The 20,057-nt window shown below is 35.7% G+C and overlaps 1 protein-coding gene across 3 annotated transcripts; it reads right to left on the reverse strand.

Annotated features, from left to right (window-relative positions):
- Positions 1-11,804: 11,804 nt before the first annotated feature.
- Positions 11,805-15,661, reverse strand: LOC126583149 (uncharacterized). Of its 3 annotated transcripts, none has more exons than XR_007609684.1 (3): positions 14,545-15,661; positions 12,311-13,712; positions 11,805-12,203 (listed from the first exon to the last, which is right to left on the reverse strand). XR_007609684.1 is itself a non-coding variant. In XM_050247446.1 (3 exons), the coding sequence occupies exons 2-3, from the start codon at positions 15,253-15,255 to the stop codon at positions 12,369-12,371; spliced, it is 2,055 nt and encodes a 684-aa protein (XP_050103403.1). In that variant the 5' UTR covers positions 15,365-15,661; the 3' UTR covers positions 12,207-12,368. The 3 variants fall into 3 exon arrangements, 2 of the variants coding, with proteins under 2 accessions (XP_050103403.1, XP_050103402.1); XM_050247446.1 differs by lacking the exon at positions 11,805-12,203 and having other exon boundaries at positions 12,207-13,712; positions 14,545-15,255; positions 15,365-15,661; XM_050247445.1 differs by lacking the exon at positions 11,805-12,203 and having other exon boundaries at positions 12,207-13,712; positions 14,545-15,258; positions 15,365-15,661.
- Positions 15,662-20,057: the final 4,396 nt, after the last annotated feature.

The raw sequence follows: 20,057 nt of genomic DNA on the forward strand, positions 1-20,057 counted from the left end.
CACTAGTTACAAACATCAAAATAAAACCCAAATTTGAAAATGATTGCCAAGTAGAGAAGTAATTAACCTATTATTACAAAATATTTACAACTTGTACCACAATATTCAAAATAAATCAATAAATGTAATTACTCACCTTAATTACAATGAACAAATAGTTATTGCACATATTATTACCCTAACATATATATATATATATATATATAATAGTACTACTATATTTTCAAACATATTAACTAATAAATCTACCTATATGTAAATTTATGATGAGCAATAAAGCATATTTTGTAGGTAAATTAATATTGAAACAAATAACATTCTTTTATTTTGTAGGTAATATATTTTCCATGTGTTATTACATATATTTGGCACATTTTATTATTATAAGATATATGTACAAATAATAGGTAAACTGAATCAAAATAAATTGCATTATTTGTAAGTAAATTAATTTTGAATCAAATAACATTTTTTTTCATTATGTAGGTATTTTATTTTATATGCATCAGCATATATATTGTACACATTTTATTATTATATGTACAAATAATAGGTAAACTCATATTGAATAAAATAATATTATTTTGTATGTAGGTACATTATTTTTCATGTATTTTGGGATTTACTTTATTTTGTAGGTAAATTATTTTGCATGTACTTTACATTTATTGGGTAAATTATTTTGCTTTTTTTAAGCAATCTAACATTTTAAATTTTGAAATCTAACATCTTTTTCGACTAAAAAAAAACATTTTAAAAGTTGAATAGTAGATGCACTGAATCAAATAACATTTTTTTATAGGTAAATTATTTTGCTTGAATTTTTACATATAGCATGCATGTTTTTTTTTGTTATATATGTGTGTGAAATAATTTACCTACATTTATATGTAAAATATAATTTAATTGACTAAACTAAGCATGTGTTATTCCATATATTGGGCAAGTTTTATTGTTATTATATATTAGGCAATGAATTTATTATTTTATTATTTTTGTAAAATACTCTCATTTACAAACCCGTATGGAATTAATTGTGTACATTAAACATTCAAATATTCAAATAGGGGTATTTTAGGCATCAATTTTTTTTAAACGTGTAAAGTCAAACATAATTAATGAATTTACTGATGTAGAATCTTGTCAATAGGTTTTATTTGAGTAAAAAAACTTTTGTCGGGTTTTATGTGAAGAAAATTAAGTTTTAGGGGTTAAAATCATATTTCCAGTATTTCTTTATAATTTAGCACAATGGAATCTTTAATTCTTTCAAGGCTTAATCATTAGCCCTTTCCATATTATGGACCGTCTCATTAATTTCATTGGCATGTATAATTTCAGATTGCGACATGGGCTGCTCTCACTACCAAAATTCGTGACACAAAATTGGAATGTTAATTTATTTTATCTAATCCCTCCATTACATGATAGTGATGATTATATATAGATATGACAATTTCTTGCACAAATCGTAAACACAACACGAAAATAACGAGTTTCGGATCAACACGATAACTAGTAGTATCGTTATCAGGATAATAACCCGTTAATAATGGGTCATTAACATGTTTACATAAGGATGATACGCGGGTAACCTGTTTTGACACGTTAAAAAAAAAGTTATTTTGATTATTTTAATTTGTTAAACTACTAAAAAAAACTTACTATAAAATACAATAGCCATAGGTATATTTATATATTGTATATTAAATATGTATTATTAGATTATTATTCTATATAAATTAAAAGATTTAAGTTTTATTTATTTATTTTTTTTCATGGTATACTATAGGCAAAGAGTGAGATTAACAAAAAGCACATGATAAATAAAAATATCAAGTAACTTAAAAATAGTGAACACATTCAAAAAATTATAATAATTAATTTACAAGTGCAAAAAATGTGAAAAAAAAAATGAAAACGCTCGTGATTGCATCCATTACCCTTTGATGATAGGTACATCGTCGTTTGAATTTTTAAAACCATACAAACCCTCATGAATAGTATTTTTAAGGGAGTTCAAAATAAATAAAATTCATAAATATTTATTGATTTACCACCCTTTGAAGATATATTAATGTATAAGTTTGAAAAATATGAAAGCATATATAAACGTTCATGATTGCATCCTCTACTCTTAGACGATGGTTACATGGTCGTTTAGATTTTTAAAACCCTCCAAAATCAGATACCATAATCCATAAACCTTAGATTTAAAGTTAACCGTCGATTGTCATTTACGCTTTATTCTACTCACCGAGTTTCATTTTTTAGATTTTCATTATTTATTGATTTAAAATATATATTCTTTAACGGTTCATGTCATATTACTTGATAATATTAACGGGTCAATTTCGGATCGGGTTATATTACCCGTTTACTTTAACGGGTGTTTCACGACATGACTTGTTAAGATATCGAGTATGTCACAAAAATGACACAAACACAAGGTCTAATTATATACTCTTGTTTTGTCTACAACAAAGTCAATAGTTAAGCCACTACTCATTTAAGGAATGTGTTTATATACACATAACACGCGTTCAAATTGCCACTTATAGTACTATGGTCTAGTGGTATTCTTCTCCACTTGTAAGTGATAGGTCTTATACAACTTCAAATTTTATGTGACCTATCTACTTGAGTGGCACATGTTTTTTACTTAATTTACTTTTACTTTTCAAATGGAGTTTGAATGAATAGTCAGGTCTCAACAAATAAGACAGGTCATAAGAGCCCTCAAAGGATTTTGCGTGCAGAATATTTGAACTCTCATAATACACTTTACATTACAGAGACTCACATTGTAATATGATGACGTCCATTTGCAATTAATATGCAAAGTATTTCACAAATGCGAGTTAGTTCAGTTGGTTAAGAAAATGTACATACGTCTTTTGCACCCAAATTTACTGAGAAACATGTCTTTACATACTTTACATCATAGAGACTCTAACACCTGACAACATCACCCGAAATATGATAGCGTGCATTTACAAAACGCAAATCAAGAAGTATTTCACAAACGCGAACTAATTCAACTAGTTAGAGCAGTGTACTTGTTTTCTTGCCGAAATTCAACTTCCTATCTTGTAAGAGTTGTTTAAAATACTGTATTAGCAAATACTAAACGGAAGTTGTTAAGTACCACCTCACAGGAAACCTAGTCACAATCTTAGTTAGGAATCTCATCGATTGAATCTGTATATAACTAGTTGATATATTAATAAAAACAGTCTACTAATAATGATTTTTGCCACGGATATATATAAAGGATATCAACTACGCGATAAAATATTACAAAAGTGGGGAGGAATTTACGTTATTTTATATAAGATTGCTCCCTAAATAGCGGGTGCAAGCTTGCAACATGTAGTGTGCTATATAATGTATTCTACCATAAAAAAAGGGTATAATTCTATATAATATTTTAGGGAATAATAATATCAGTGTAGCGAATTAGGGTTGATTGAGTTGGTAATAATCGTTCTCTTTGCTAAACCAAGAGTTGCGTTCGAATCTCGCTAACAACAATGTCTCTTGGTAGGTGATCTGGTTTAAAAATTAAAAAAAAAGGACTAAAACCTCCTCTGTAAATCTTCAAAAAGATTATAATATGCCCCGTTTCTGAGATAGGTAGCCTCCTCTCCTCTAAACTTTCCCGCCACTAAGAAAAATAATAATGTCAGCTTGTGCTGGGAATTTGCTGGCTACTGTTAGGGCCGGCATTGAGTAAGGAGAATGCAAGGCTGGACCAATCATATCGTGATTTTGATAAATAATAATTTATGAGAGAAGAAATAAAGTCAAATGCAAACAAGTATGCGATTCATTATATAGGAAATCGAGTAGAAGTGGATGGTGCCAAATGTAGATTCACTGGAGTATCTGGAAACCTGAGTAGAAAGTTAAGAGTGTTGAGACCAGTCGGGTGCCACATGATGATGATGATATGGAGGATATTTGTGTCTTCTTTCTAACTCATGACCTTCGAGACACTAATAGAGATTATGAAGAAAACTGAGATTTTACTATAAAATTAATTGATAATATAAAAGATAGTGTAATTATTTATAAGCACATGTAAAATCCATCTTCTCTTCAATATGAGATTCATTCTCAACACGCTCTCTCACGTGTGAAAAATTTTCAAGCCTAACACGCAACATGTAGACAACACAGCTCGAGGGACTTGGAGCGCGTGTTGCTGTTTCATTCTCCCCCTCTCACATGTAGCGAATTTTCAAGTCTAATATGTAAACAAGACAACTAGGGTGACGTGGAGCACGTGTGGTCTTTGGACTTCACAAGTGGGATAACTTGCTTTGATACCATGAAGAAAGTTGAGGTTCCACCATAAAACCAATTGGCAATATGGGAAGTAGCCAAACTACTTATAAGCACATGCAAAGTCCCTCTTCTCATCAATGTGAGATTTATTCTCAACAAATTCAAGGAATACCGTAAAATTTGAAAATGATACTATGCTTTATGGTGTGCTTACCAATCGGGAATGGAATGGAGAAGAACGGAATTGAATTCCTCCCCAAGCGTTCTGTCGTTTACTAGCAATTGGGGAATCAAATTTTATGTGGGGTCCAGCCAATTTCAGGAGTTCAATTTCGGATTTCCCCGGATTTGGATTCCCTCTGTAGAGGTGGTAATTGAATTCCGGGTAGAGAGCTCCATCACGAATCAAAGTTTTCTACCCAAAATACCCATGTATATTCCTAAAACAACTCTTATCTTCATCAATCACCCCCTCTGTATTTGTTTCTCTCATAGCACATACCACCCCATCTTCACAATCTGAAAAAATGCAGTAGCACTAAACGACGAACGCCTGCGATTTAGAACAACGATCGACTGGGGTTTGAAACGACGGCACAACAGCGAACATGATCTGGAACAACGAACGCCCAAATCCTCAAGGAAATTGCAATTTGCTGACCCAAACATAAGAGAATGAAAGAACTTTTATCACTTTCAGCCTGAAAATTGGATTTTTTTTTTTTTTTTTTTGATGGGGTGGGTCGTGGCTTTGTGGTTCCTCCTGAGATTGGATAGTGGGGTGTGGATAGTGCGTACTGGGGAAAGAAAGGGGTTGTAGACAAAGAATGGGGAAAGAAAAAGGGAAGAGAGAGAAGGAAGTAAAATTTTATTTTAGTATACTTTATGTAGGTATTTCTAATAGGGTTTAGGATTAAGAGTTTTTTTTTTTTTTTTTGAACAATCGATATTTACACTAAGGGGAGGGGTGGGCTTAGTGTAACATCCCACGTCGCCCAGGGGAGCGGATTCTCTATGCCTTATATGTATATTCTCATTTATACCTAGCACGATGCCTTTTGGAAGCTTACTGGCTTCAGATTCCGTAGGAACTCCTAAGTTAAGCGAGAAAGGGGCCAGAGCATTCCCATGATGGGTGACCCACTGAGAAGTTATGTTTGTGTGAGCTCATAGAAACAAAACCATGAGGGAAATTGCAATTTGCTGACCCAAACAGAAGAGAATGAAAGAACTTTTATCACTTTCAGCCTGAAAATTGGATTTTTTTTTTTTTTTTTGATGGGGTGGGTCGTGGCTTTGTGGTTCCTCCTGAGATTGGATGGTGGGGTGTGGATAATGCGTACTGGGGAAAGAAAGGGGAAATAAAGGGGTTGTAGACAAAGAATGGGGAAAGAAAAAGGGAAGAGAGAGAAGGAAGTAAAATTTTATTTTAGTATACTTTATGTAGGTATTTCTAATAGGGTTTAGGATTAAGAGTTTTTTTTTTTTTTTTTGAACAATCGATATTTACACTAAGGGGAGGGGTGGGCTTAGTGTAACATCCCACGTCGCCCAGGGGAGTGGATTCTCTATGTCTTATATGTATATTCTCATCTATACCTAGCACGATGCCTTTTGGAAGCTTACTGGCTTCAGATTCCGTAGGAACTCCTAAGTTAAGCGAGAAAGGGGCCAGAGCATTCCCATGATGGGTGACCCACTGAGAAGTTATGTTTGCGTGAGCTCATAGAAACAAAACCATGAGGGCGTGGTCGGGGCCCAAAGCGAACAATATCGTGCTACGATGGAGTCGAGCCAGGGGTGTGGTCGGGACCCGGGCCAGGATGTGTCAGATTAGTATCAGAGCCAATCCCTGGCCGGAAATGTGCTGACGAGGACGTTGGGCCCCTAAGGGGGTGGATTGTAACATCCCACATCGTCGGGGCCCAAAACGGACAATATCGTGTTGCGGTCGAGTCGAGTCCGGGATGTGGTGGGGGTCTGGGCCAAGATGTGTCAGATTGGTATCAGAGCCAATCCCTAGTCGGAAATGTGCTGACGAGGACGCTGGGCCCCTAAGGGGGGTGGATTGTAACATCTCACATCACTCAGGGGAGTGGATCCTCTATGCCTTATATGTATATTCCCATCTTTACCTAGCACAAGGTTTTTTGGGAGCTCATTGGCTTCAGATTCCATAGGAACTTCGAAGTTAAGCGAGAAAGGGGCCAAAACATTCCAAGATGGGTGATCCATTGGGAAGTTCTGCTTGCGTGAGCTCCCAGAAACAAAATCGTGAGGACGTGGTCGGGGCCCAAAGCGGACAATATCGTGCTACGATGGAGTCGAGCCCGGGATATGGTGGGGGCCCGAACTGCGATGTGTCACTTAGCCTCACAATGGGCTAATAAATTGGTTCAAAATTGGTCTTTGGCGAGAGTTGAACCTAAAACCTCTAGTAAATAAAATAAAAGAATAAAAGTTTTACTAAAAATAATTAGCATGTAAAATAAATTAGTTAAAGTAGGGGTACTTTAGTAATCACATTAGTTACCTTTCCGATTCATGTGAATTAGTAAATAGTTTATATACATCAATGTTATTCTTACTCCGATTCCAGACAATTTTGGTAAACAACTTCAACAGGAATCTAATTCTGATTCCACCTCATTCCAATTCATCATCAATCCAATTCCTCCTCAATTCATTTTCCCTCAATCTGATTACGGATTAGTAAACGCACCCTTAATGTATTTCATGCACTAAAATAATGAATGGTTGGATATGCAGTGAACAATCTATTGGATAAGATCAAACGATTAAGAATCCCTATGTATGATGCATACTAAAAGATTCCCCGAATTAGGAGAAGAATCTATACTTTTGATAAGTCAGTGTAATATTTCGGATCAATAATGTGATAACATGTGTTTTAATTGTTGCACCGAACTCACCTACACTATTGCTGCACCGAACATGTGTTTTAATTCAGACCAATAATTTGATATCCCACTCAACATCGTCTTATTCTTCCATTATCTTAGTGGGATATTAAGGATGTAGAGAATTCTCTCCCATAACCAGAAACAGGTTCATTTCATCTACTACAATCATCAAACAACTTCTAAATTTCAACTTTTCATTCCCTAGACTTATCAAGTGTTGCACGCTCTCAGAAGTCGGCATATGTAATAGACACCGTATATAGTGGCGGTTCATAGTGTGTCTACTTTTTTGTTAGTGATCGATCATCGACCAATCAACGTTTTAATTTGCTTAATTAGGTTTCAACTTTTAAACACTGAGATCACACCACACTTATATTTAAGCTGCCAAATTTGATTCTCAAGTGACACAATGAGAATAATATTAAAAAAATGCTCCTCCTTTTCGATTAGGCCGCTTTATAATTTGACTTCTTTATAAGAATCTAACTGTGTTCTCATTTCCATTATAAAATGAGCTAGAAATGATATTGCCATAAGCTACAATTGTTTCTAATGTGATACATGCATAATGTATAATTTTTTTTTGGTAAATTAAATGTATACTTTTGGGGAGAATCATATGTTGAGGTGAGACATATACACTTTATTTTACATTAAAGAATTGTAAAAAATTTATCGATCTACGGTGACTCACTTAGATTTTGTATTTATAAAAATGGATCTTATCACAATTAGTCTTTGAAATTGGTCTAACTCTTCATTTTAGTCCATCAATTTCAAAATCAATTAATGTGGTCCCTGAAATTGGTTGTTGCAAATCAATTTGATCACTTCCGTTACAATTGCTAGTTATTCCATTAATTGGTTGTCGCAATAATTAAAAAAAAAATTTATAATTAGATCACATCATATTATTAGAGTTGTAGACCCACATGTATACTACGTGAGCATAACTGAGGGAATTCTAACACAAATACCAACTTGATATGCGACAACCAATTTCAGGGAATTCTAACACAAATACCAACTTGATATGCGACAACCAATTTCAGAAACCACAAATGAAGAGTGAAAATTAATTTCATAAGCCACCGGTGCCTTTATAAAATAATGCTGCAATGGTCAATGATTCAATGGAGTGCAAAGTTTGCAAAGTTGCGTTTGAAGTTTTAAACTCATGAATCTTTGCTTTTGATGGTTCTTCCTCCCACTCCCAAATTGTAGGCGTGGGTGGGACTTACAATCTTGATTCTTTTTGTTTTTTTTTTTGGTGAGGAACAATCTTGATTCATGGAACTGATGAATCTTTGCTTTTGCTGGTTCTTCCTCCCACTCCCAAATTGTAGGCGTGAGTGGGACTTACAATCTTGATTTTTTTATTTTTTTTTGGTGAGGAACAATCTTGATTCATGGGGCACCATCGAATTTGGAAGTTGGGTGGAGCGTTCTTCTGTCCAACTACAACATGTCCCATCAGCAGAAAAATCCATGTAAAATACGCGTAATATTGTGGAAAATTCAGCACAAATGCGAGTAGACTTGGACCCAGAAGTCCAAGTCAACACCATACGCCACGATGCTGTAAATTATTATTATTATTGTGTACACTAGACTTTTCTGAATAATAGAGTCGTCGAAAACTATGAATAAGGATCGTCATAGAACTCATGAATCTTTAAATCGTGTTCGTTTATCGTATATTATGTATTAAATAATTATTTTAAATATTTTTATTTAAAATTAAATATAAATAGTATTTGATAAAAATTGATTACACGATGTACGATTAACGAACACGATTTAAAAATTCTTAAGGATCCACACAAAGAGGATCAGAAGAGAAGAGGATGCTTATTCGAAAAGCATACGGCTTGCGTGTGCATTTTTGGTTTGCATACATCATTTTGGGAACAATTTTTTCTAGTTTGAACTGTTTTTTTTTTTTCGAGTTAAAAACCATGGATTTTCTTCGTCATTTCCCTGTACTTAGTTAGCAAGAGCTAAATTAATTAGCTTTTTGTGTTGTAGATGATGGGTTTAGAAACACTATTACTGGCAAATTTATTCTGCCGATTTTTGCAGAAGTTAGTCTTCAATTAAGTAAAAACAATATATAATATATATGTGAATCATATCTCAAAGATTATATATATATATATAGTCATATATAATACGTTCACATGGGTTGTTGCCCCAATTGTAAGCTAGCTAGACCATTCACATGGTTTGATAACTAAATTTGGGGCCTGCAAGCTTATCAAAATATTAGACTAATGAACCTGAAATTGGGGATTAATGTCAAAGTAGTTGCCTTAAACCATAACCCTAGCAAGCCAATGGTTTTAACTTTCAAACAAACAACTTAGACAATTCAAGCTAATTGGTTGATACGGAATTCCGACTTCTGCATATCGGATGCTGACGTCCCATGACTGGAAGCCCCCTTTGAGGAAGAGCAAAAACCATGAAAGGTATTCACACTGAAGTCGATAATTGTAGCAAAGTTTCGTACGCAGTCCACTTAATGTATCAAAACAACAGATCAAAACAACGATAATCGAAGCCGCATGGGGGTTAATTCAACTCTATCCAAGAAATTTAGAGGATATTTGTATAATTCTAATGAACATATTAAGGTCAAGCGACGACGTAGCTCTCAAAAGACTCAAAGGGCAGGAAACAACAGGTACAATTATTTCTTGCAAGTAGGAGTTATCTGCAACTATCAGCTGATAGAGAAAACCGTGTGTCCATACTTAAGGTCCTTATTTAAGTACAAGTTTGTCAACTGCTTGAATTTTAAGACGCGAAGTTGGCGGAAGCTTGTGCTTGGCTTCACCCTGATGATGTTAACTCGAAGAATTTATTTTGGGAGCTAGCAAGTATCAAACACTTGTTTATTGAATTGGAATCAAGTTTTAAATCGTTTTATTTCGTTCTTTGCGTGAGTAAGGGGATCAGTACGCGTGATCTAGGACGCAACATAATAAATTAGTCATCCATAGTTTACTTATATGAAATGATATGATACTTTGATTTGGAATCAAGTTTTAAATCATTTTACTTTGTTTTTTGTGAGAGTAAGGGGATTAATACGTGTGATCTAGTACGCTAAATAATAAATTAGTCATCCATGGTTAACATATATGAAATGATATGATACTTAAACTTGTTGGCTCAGCTCCTAAGCTAATTAAGCTCTAAGTTTCTAGGGTTTGCTTTCGTTGCATGATTGTCACGTCTATGGTTGCATAATGTACATATCATTTACAATATGACAGAGACTGTAGGATGAATTAATACGAAAAGAAAACGGAAGTTGCAGGGAAAACAAGCAACTTCAACTTAGATATTAGATAGGACAACTAGCAACAATAAACATATTTGACATTTGTTTTGTAGAAATTATTATTTTATAGTAACGGCCACATATTGATTATAGATCGACTACAAAATGATAATATAATAACAACCGATTATTTCTACACAAGAAATGTCAAAATATGTGGACGATGGAATTGTTGGTTTTTATTCAGACAAAGGAATTAAAGATCGGTTACCACCAAATCCTGTATAATATATATATGTCCTTGTGCAAATAGATCTTCTGAAAAAAATAAGGATTAGATATGGGGCCTATTCCATATCAAATTTCAACAATTTAAACAGTTTATTTTATAAATTTCGATAAATAAATCATCTTTATAAAAATTCAATTCAATCAAATCACCTTTGCTAAATATCCAACCGAATCACGTTAGTGTGACTTATTAGGCATTGGGCTGATACGATTTGAGTGGTTATGAGTGTTGGTTGACAAGTTGCATCCGCTGTTTTTCTTCGTGTATTTGTGGCATTGGGTTGTTCACATAACTTTATGTCTGGACCAGAGACTGACCGGGCTGTCTGCATGAAATAAATAAAGGAAAAATCCTAGTAGGAGTAGAACCAGATTGACGAGGCCGTACGCAGTACCCAGAACAAGAAAGTCAAAGGGAGCTTTTATTGGGCCCGGTATGCCGAAAACTTCCGTTGAATTTCGGTAAAAACTGCCGAAAGAAGTATTTAATTTCGGTAGAAAGGTACAGGGAATATTTTATATCCGGTAGATTGAGGCCAAAATCTTTCCCAATGACGTCTTGGTTATCCATTCTTCAAAAATTTGTATCAATGCGTCAATGAATGTGGAAGATGATGGAGTTGGGTTTTTGAAGATTTGGAGGGAGGGCGTGACTGGTGACTATTGTGCATGAACGAGGGTTTGGCAGGAGTGATGGTTAGGAAGAGTTTTTTTATTTTTTAAACAATAGTTCTTTTTTTGTAACAAAGAGTATGCATATGATGCTAAAACTTGTTGGCAAACCTCGACGACCTCTACTACAGTATTGGGCTGGTTTCTTAATAATGACAATTATGTTGGACTCAATGTGACAATGAGAAGCTAACAATCCGTTACAAAATTTGCTTCTCGAAAAACATGAATTAAATGAGATCAACTTGAAAGAGCACGCCAGCTTCAGAATGTTTTTTAACGACAGTGTCCAGCTAGTGAGAAACCATGATCGACATATTCCTTGTTGCATTCAGTTGGTCCAACATTTCTGCAATATATCATACATATTTTGAACTTATGAAATCATACATCTTTGCTTCTTGATTTTTGGTTCTCATATTTTTGTTCTTCTATACAAATCAAGGAGCTTCAAAGTGAAACGCTTCCTGGACAGATTATAAGGAGGAGTGCACAAGAACCTATAATTATGCCAGTCTCCTTATTAGTTATAGGAGTTGGATGAGGAGCATAATCTGATCTTCCCATGATTGCAGTATCACATTGTTTTTTTTTTAATACGAGCGATACTGGGGGAGGGGAGAATCAAACGCGGGATCTCTGATGTAGTGGATGAACGATCATGACCACGTAAGCTACAAACCGTTGCACAATCCTTCAGTGCAGCATGGCGTTTATCACATATGACTTGAAATCTATTGATGCAAGCAGTTTTTTCATTTACTCAAGTTAAAACAACAAACCATGCTATAAATTAAAAGAGAGAATAAAACGAGAAACAGATACAAGCTTTTAAACTTACGGATCTTCTTCTATGTTAGTGAGTTTGCAAGGACCAAACTCTTCACATCAAAGTCCAATCAAGCAACTGAAATAACAGGAGGATGCTTGAAACTTTGCTGCTGCCTGTTAACTGGGCTTTTCACAGACAATCGTGATGCACCAAAACAGAAATACTGTCTCCTCGACCTCTTATTAAGCGAGCCTTGTTTCGCCAAATTCGGCGGTTCGTCATAAGCTACTTCATTCGACCAAGACGGTCCTGCAATGTCAGTTTCCGTGCAAACGCTTTTCTGAATATCTAGAGAAGTAGGTGAAGAAATTGAGGATGATTTCGAAAATGAACTAGACCGAGAACGACGTGGCACAGTTATGTGCGGAATTGCCTGCATTACGCCACGCCTTATGCCACAAGCAAACCTCTTTTTCGCTGATGGACTTGACTGGTTGCTCCTCACGGAAAGTGTCCGTTTGTTGCTGGGAACTGATGAGACTGAGGGCCTCGAAAATCTCTGTCGAAGCGGGGTTGGAGCTGCATCATCTGAGCTTTTGTTGCATATTTTGATAGACTCTACTGATCCCAAATCAACCGATTTCTTGAACCTTTCGTGCTTTTTCGGTTTCATTTGTGGCCAGCCTACGACACGTTTTAGTTGTGCTGCTGCATTATTTACAGAACCAGGTTTTTTACTAGCGAATGAGCTGCCGTTATTTTCAGCAGTTGGATACGGACTGATCAGTTCGGGTGGAGATGAATTGATTCCTATGCTACGGCGATCAGCAGTAGCATCTGTTACATTTTCAATGCCAGTATACAAGAAGATTTCCGTGTCAGAGATTCTAAATGATGTTCCGGGACTACCTCCATCGCCTTGCGTCTTCAAGCGTGAAGCAATCGCTTTTCTTGCATTGTAATCCTGACAACCAAATATTCCCCCAGCCGAAATCAACTGCCTGATTAGTATATCAGATGATGCCGAACGAGGCCATTGCCTAATGTAATCTAGCGCTGTCATGCTATCCACATCGCGGGCGTTCACATCAATCGATTGCACAATCATCAGGAGTTGGACTAAATCGGAATGCACATCCCCAATGATTGCTGTGTGAAGGGCAGTCCGTCCTTCGTTGTTTTTTGCATTGATGATTTGTTCGATATTGAAAGCTTTCTCGCACACCAGTTGCTTCAGAAGCTGAATTTGTCTGTCCAGTCTTCGGAAGGCAGGGCTTTGGAAGCCGGATATAGCCTTGTGGAGAAACGTTTCTCCGGAGTTGTTTCGTGCATTAATAGACGACGGAGATGCCAATATAAGCGCTTCGGCTGCGGCTAGTTGGCCCCTTGAAGCTGCAACATGTAACGCTGTGTCGCCTTGGAGATCAGTGGAGTTTATGATATCAAAGGATGCTACAAGATACTTCACTACCTGCATGAAAGAAAAGATTGGTTGATTCAGGGAAAATAGCGAGGTGACAAACATTGAAAACAAAGACAACGCAAGTCTAGCTAAACTCAAAAAAGGAAAATTAACAAGGAGAAATCTGAAAAATGTGGAATTACAAATGGATTTGCTTTCTAAGTAAATCCATAACAAGAGTGAATTGAACTTTGGAATAATAATATGAATCAGTCATCTAGCATTAGTCCTGTGACGGAGGACACATTCAAACAGTTGATAGGACAATGATATCGTGTCGATATATTCCATTGCCGCCAACAAATTATACTGATACGTTACTATGCATTTTGACAATATCGATACAGATCCGTTCTTGCATAAAATAACATATGCATCCAACAAAAATGTAACAAGAATGCCTTGAGAATTTATGTTAAGAATTTTGTTTATAGTTTGTTTCACTATAAGCAAAATGGTAATCAAAACAACCTAATTTTCTCTTCATGCTAAAATATATGATTTTCGATAATATATATGGACCAGTGCATCTGTTCCGCACAGAGAATTTATGCATCCAACATATATGGTAACAAGAATGCCTTAAGAATTTCGTTTTAGTTGTTTCATTAAAAACAACTCAAAATAAAGTGATCATCAAACCGACCATAATCATCACTTTAATTACCCTAAATTTTTATGATTTTAAGTCATCATCCGCACCAACAATTGCTACCAGGAAGCACTTGACTGATTAAGCTGATACATCCTTGTAAAAGTGTAAGAAAGAAAGCACTTTGGAAAGGAAACAAAGATTAAATCTTTGCAAAAGCAGTTTTAACAAAAGTGGGAAGCTTCTCACCTCTACCCGCCCTTTCCCAGCCGCTGCATGTAGCACAGTTGATCCCTGAATATCCCTATAAGCCAAAACATCCTCACAATCCGAAAGAAGCTCCTTCAAAACACTCAAATTTCCGCCTCTCGCCGCCGCATGAACCGCCCTGTTAACCATCTCCCGTTTATAAACACAAGGAATCTCCCCAATGTGCTCTTCCAGCTCTCCACCACTCCCCGTCATAAACCTCGGCGAAACTGCAAAGTCAAAAAGCAGCCTGAAAATCTCAACATTCTTGCTCTTCGCAGCAGCATATAAAATATCAGTCACCCCGTATTCTCCTTCCCCGAAAACAAGCAGAGGGTTTCTCTCGAGCAGTTCTTGGACAAAACCAAGCTCCCCGGCGGAGGCAGCGGTGTACATAAGCCAACCGCCGTATCCAGCCCTTATGAGAGAGTTTGGTTTTCCTTTCTTGGACTCGCATTCGCTGAAGAGCTTTCGCGCAACGCTCGAACGACACTTGGCTACATCATCATACTGAGCTTCGTCGTCCCACACTGCCTCGAGGCGGCGAATACGGCGGAGAGATGTGAGCTTGATGAGGTGGTTGCCGTCTATGCGGAGAAGCTCTCGAACCAAGTCGTAGTGGCCGTTGGCGGCTGCGTAATCGATCGGAGACGCGTACCACCATTGGTCTCCGGTGCTTTCCCACCGGAGAGGAAAATATGTAGGAGGCATCTTCTTGCAAAGGTAAGAGAAACAAGAGAGAGCAACAATATTTTTCAGAAATAGTTGATATAGAATTAAAACATGCGACACAATTCAAGCTAGCATGAAAATTTTGTACATGGGAACCGGGAACAGAATACGATTCAGAATCTGCAGTCAGTTTTTCTTCTTTTCTCGTCGTTTGATTTGTTAACGGAATTAAGGCAACCAACAACCAAAAATTGAGTGGGAGAGAGATGAAGCAATGAGGGAAGATTTAAAGCAGTTGATCAACTACCAGCTATAACAGAAGGACATCAACTAATAGCAAGGGGAGTTATTTAAATTTTTTTTAATGGTAGATGGCAAGTTTAGAGGGATGAGATGAATAATTAATAATATCAAGTAATATGGGATGGGAAACAACAATCATAGCTAACACATTTAAATTTTTTTTAATGGTAGATGGCAAGTTTAGAGGGATGAGATGAATAATTAATAATATCAAGTAATATGGGATGGGAAACAACAATCATAGCTAACACAAATGGAAAACAGAAAAGGGAAGAGTCCCCCTTATTGGATGAATTAAAGTTGTAGAAAAAAATAATGTAATAGGCTTTAAGGTCGATCGCAGAATATTTTCAAAAGATAAGGAAGGGGAGGCAGAAGATTAGGAAAGCATTAGGTAGATCATATTTTATAATTTATATGATGGACAGTTGATAATAGAATATATATTTTTTAATGATTTAATAAGAAATTAGTCATTAACTGTCGCCTCATGTAGTTTATAAAGTATAATTAAAAAATTAGTCTCTCTAGTATCACACGATTAACATATGACAAGTACTATGCACATATATTTTTAGCTGAAAATAGGATGTTTGAAGGGAAACAAGGTCAACTTGACTGATCTAATAGCCACCGTAACAACAAATCTGTGAATGCCACAAACACGAGAAGCAACAAAATGAATGCGGCTTACAATCTGTTTAGTTTCATATGATTTTACATTTTACTATAAATTCATAATGCATATTTCATCTTAATAGTGTGTGAGAGAGAGTTTGATTTGGGTTTTTAAGAAATCAATTACCAACTAGTTTAAAAAAATTAAAATTAAAAACAAATAATTATCAAACATTCTTTTATTATAATAAAGGTGACACTTCACCGAATAATCCACTTTCTTGTCTCATGAACTACTCAACCATAGATAAGACTGATGATGCTGAAAGATGCCTGAAGATCTCAAGAATAATAGTCGAATATTATCATTTTAATAACAAGATAATTAACCAGGGAACGAAAATATCAGAAAAGTTTTAGGAATTTGATCAACTTGAAAAGAAGTTGAATTTTCTAGTAGCTTAATACTGGGATGGACGGTGTGGCTGGCTGCTCAATCCACAATCCAACGTCTAAAGTTCCGGCAGTGCAATTCCATGTCACCCACAACTTTTGACGTTAATAAAGCTATTACTTGCAATATTAAGACCTTAACCAACCGTCTAATTCTTAAAAATTTTGCAGACGTAAGATGATGGTCATATGGGTTATAGTAGATGCGCTTCTTATTAGTGTAGATGTGCTCTTCAATTGTAAGCTCATATTCGAATCATTCTCTTTATATTTTAGATTAAATTAAAGTAGATCATCGTTTATATTAAAAAAAAGAGTTTGATTTCTTTGTTATATTTTTCTTTTATCTCCTGTAGAACAAAGTGTCCGTTTTTATGTGGTTTATATGCATACTTACCTGCTTAACTACCACGTGAGTTTCTTGAAGTTTACTCAAATATCATCCAAATCAATACCAAAGCATGAGGAAATGCTAAATAACAATACCTAAAAGGAGCTGTCGAAGATCCTAGTTGTGATTGTTAATCATTCCGAGAGATGCTAAAGTATATACTAGCAACTAAGCATAGAATACATGTAAGGTTGGGTGAACTCTGTTGCATGTTTACTTGGAGAGAAACTAAGGCCATCTCCAACCGAAGGGTCCAGAGGGCCAGAGGACTGAAAATAGCCCTAAAACAGTCTCCAACCGAGGGCTAGGCCAGAGGGCTCTGGAATCTGGGAGGGCCCCACGGGATCGGAGAGGGCTGGAGGGCTGGCTGCTTTCGGCCAGCCAGCCAGCCCCGAGCTGGCTATTTTTTTTTTAATGATTTCCTATTGCTGTCGGTTATAGCCGACAGCATTAAAGATATTCTTTTTTTTTTTAATAGTTCTACTATTAGTGTCGGTTATAACCGACACTAATAGTTTGAAAAGTTTTTTAATATAACGGCTAGTAGCCGTTGTATTATTAGGCCTCTTTTTTTTTCTTTTTTTTTTTAATGAATGTAAACTTCTTTTTTTCCCCTTTTTTTTTCCTTTTCATATGAATCAAATTTTGTTTCATATTTTTTTTCCTATAACTTTTATTTCACAAAATTTGTTTCATATTTTTTTTCAATTCTATTTTTTTCGTATAACTTCCTAGGCCATTTATACAACATTAAATTGTAGTTTTTAAATAATAAATTATGTTTGGCCCTATGGCCCTTGGGCCCTCGGTTGGAGACGGTTTTTTGTGACAGGGCTAAAACGAGCCCTTTGGCCCTCTGGCCCTCGGTTGGAGACGGAGGCAAATATGGCCATGTACTGTTCATTAAAATATTAATATCTTGGAGAATCTTGGAGGGCTAGAGGGCTCAAACGAGCCCTCTGGCCAGCCTTCGGTTGAAGATGGCCTAACCCACAACACGGATGTCATTGAAGACAGCATTTCAAACCAGTTACTAATTAGACATTGTGATGCATTTTAATTGTCTTGTAAAATAATATATCATTGGCTCGAGATACGAACACATCTTCATATTACATGAAATTTCTTCTCATGAGGTTGGCACTACAGAAACTCCATATGCAACTTCGCACTCAGTCTGACTGGAACACACATAACTGATAACTGTACCTAAAACAAAAGTAGAATCAAGATGGGGTGTCCATGTGAGAGGGAGGCAACTTTTTTAACTTTTGGAGTAGGTCAACATTCAAAAGCTACATATTATAGAGAGGGGGTGGGTAAAGGTAAGGGGTTACTAACTTTTTAACAACAATAATGCTTGTTTGCATGTGACATGTCATATATCAGTTCCCTTTCAACTTTTCCATCACCTCCAGGATTCCTTCGTAGCTTTGATTTTTTCTGTGCTTCGTTCTGCATGCAGTCCACTCCACCAGTAGTCTCCTTCTTTGCTTTAAAATAAGATTGGTGAAAACCTAAATCTTCACATGGGATATACTGCAGAAAGAAAAACCTATGATAATTCGCTGGTCTCCATTTCAACACAACAGCGACCTAATGCTCTGCGTGCATCTTATATCCCCAATAATATTGGAGTAGCGGACTCCAACCCTAAGGCACTACTGCTATATATACCGTTATCACTAGCACTATCATTATCGTAGATTCATACATGATCTAGAAAATATACAAACTTATAGATCTAGATGAACCACCATCACCATGAATACTTAAAGATAAGAATATATATATATATATATATATATATATATATATATATATATATATATATATAGAAGTGAAAATAGGTGCGATCATAAATAAAGTTCCTGTTTCATACAAGTGATATATATTCATCAAGTTCTACTTATGATCGATCCCACCTATTTTGTGAAATGAAATCTACGACTATAGTTACAAGATTGAGTGAACTTCCAATGTGTGACATCTCTTTACATACCTTCATTACAACAAATGCCCCTCCAAGTTGACCTAAGAACAGAGAAAAAAAGAAAGCATGAACACTTTTGCGAAGGAAAGTGTGGAATGAAGAAAAAGTGTGCGGAAACGTGAATCGATTGGAAGATCGAATGTCAGCCACCCAACCATTGTTAAGTTCGGTGGTATAAGGCCTAATTAAGGACGACAGTAGTAGGACAGGAGATGGTGCTTTGCATCCCACCACCACCACCAACAGTAACTCCACCACCAACAATTATGATCTATAAATTATTATATTAAAAATCTTCTCAAAAGTATATGGACCCTGCAATGATTCAATCAAATTATATTAAAGTGTATATGACCTGCGAATCTGCATATTAACATGTAATTAACTCAGGGATAATATAACCATTTCATTCCATACCTTCATATGTCATCACTTGAACTCAAATAGGAACCAACACCATCAACAAAGTTTTATCTCACTAAGTAGGATCGATTACATTAGTTCTAGAACGCCACAGCGTACGTTCAGTTTTGTGCCAAGTCTTCCGTTAATTTCAAGTACTCCATGTATTCTCTTAAAGTCTCTTTCCTAGTCTTCCTAGGTCTTAATTTAGTTGTTTTGCTCTGAGCGATATGTTTCATATTCGTATTTTCAAACCCGAGCATCGAAAGGTCTTCACATCACATGTCCAAACCACCTTAACCATTTTTCTCTCATCTCATCTCCATAGTTTTTCTTCAAATAGGAACCAAATTAAGATTTACAACATCTTAATTTTTTTTTAAATTAAGATTTACAACATCTTAATTTTTTTTTCTTCTTAAGAAAAGCCATAGTGATGCATCCACACAAACAAGACAAATGCCATAATTCCACTTAGTTAATTAGGATTTTAATTGATGACAAACAAATTACATAGAATGCTGAGATTCTCTCACCTTTGAATCACTGTGATAGGATAGGAGTTTCACTTCTTTCTCTCATCCGCAAAGTCTTTCTTTTACTGATTCAGAAATATGAATTGGATAACAATTAATAAATCTAGTGGTATTCTTCTTCAAAATCACGCATGACTTTCTGGCA

Source organism: Malus sylvestris, chromosome 9 (genome assembly GCF_916048215.2).
Source record: "Malus sylvestris chromosome 9, drMalSylv7.2, whole genome shotgun sequence".
In the NCBI taxonomy this organism is placed as follows: domain Eukaryota; kingdom Viridiplantae; phylum Streptophyta; class Magnoliopsida; order Rosales; family Rosaceae; genus Malus; species Malus sylvestris.

Bases quoted from the DNA above. Each gene is read 5' to 3' on its own strand.
- LOC126583149 (XM_050247446.1), bottom strand. From the start codon at position 15,255: ATGCCTCCTACATATTTTCCTCTCCGGTGGGAAAGCACCGGAGACCAA. The intron at 13,713-14,544 runs GTGAGAAGCTTC...TCTTTCATGCAG, and splicing joins CTGGGAAAGGGCGGGTAGAG to GTAGTGAAGTATCTTGTAGC.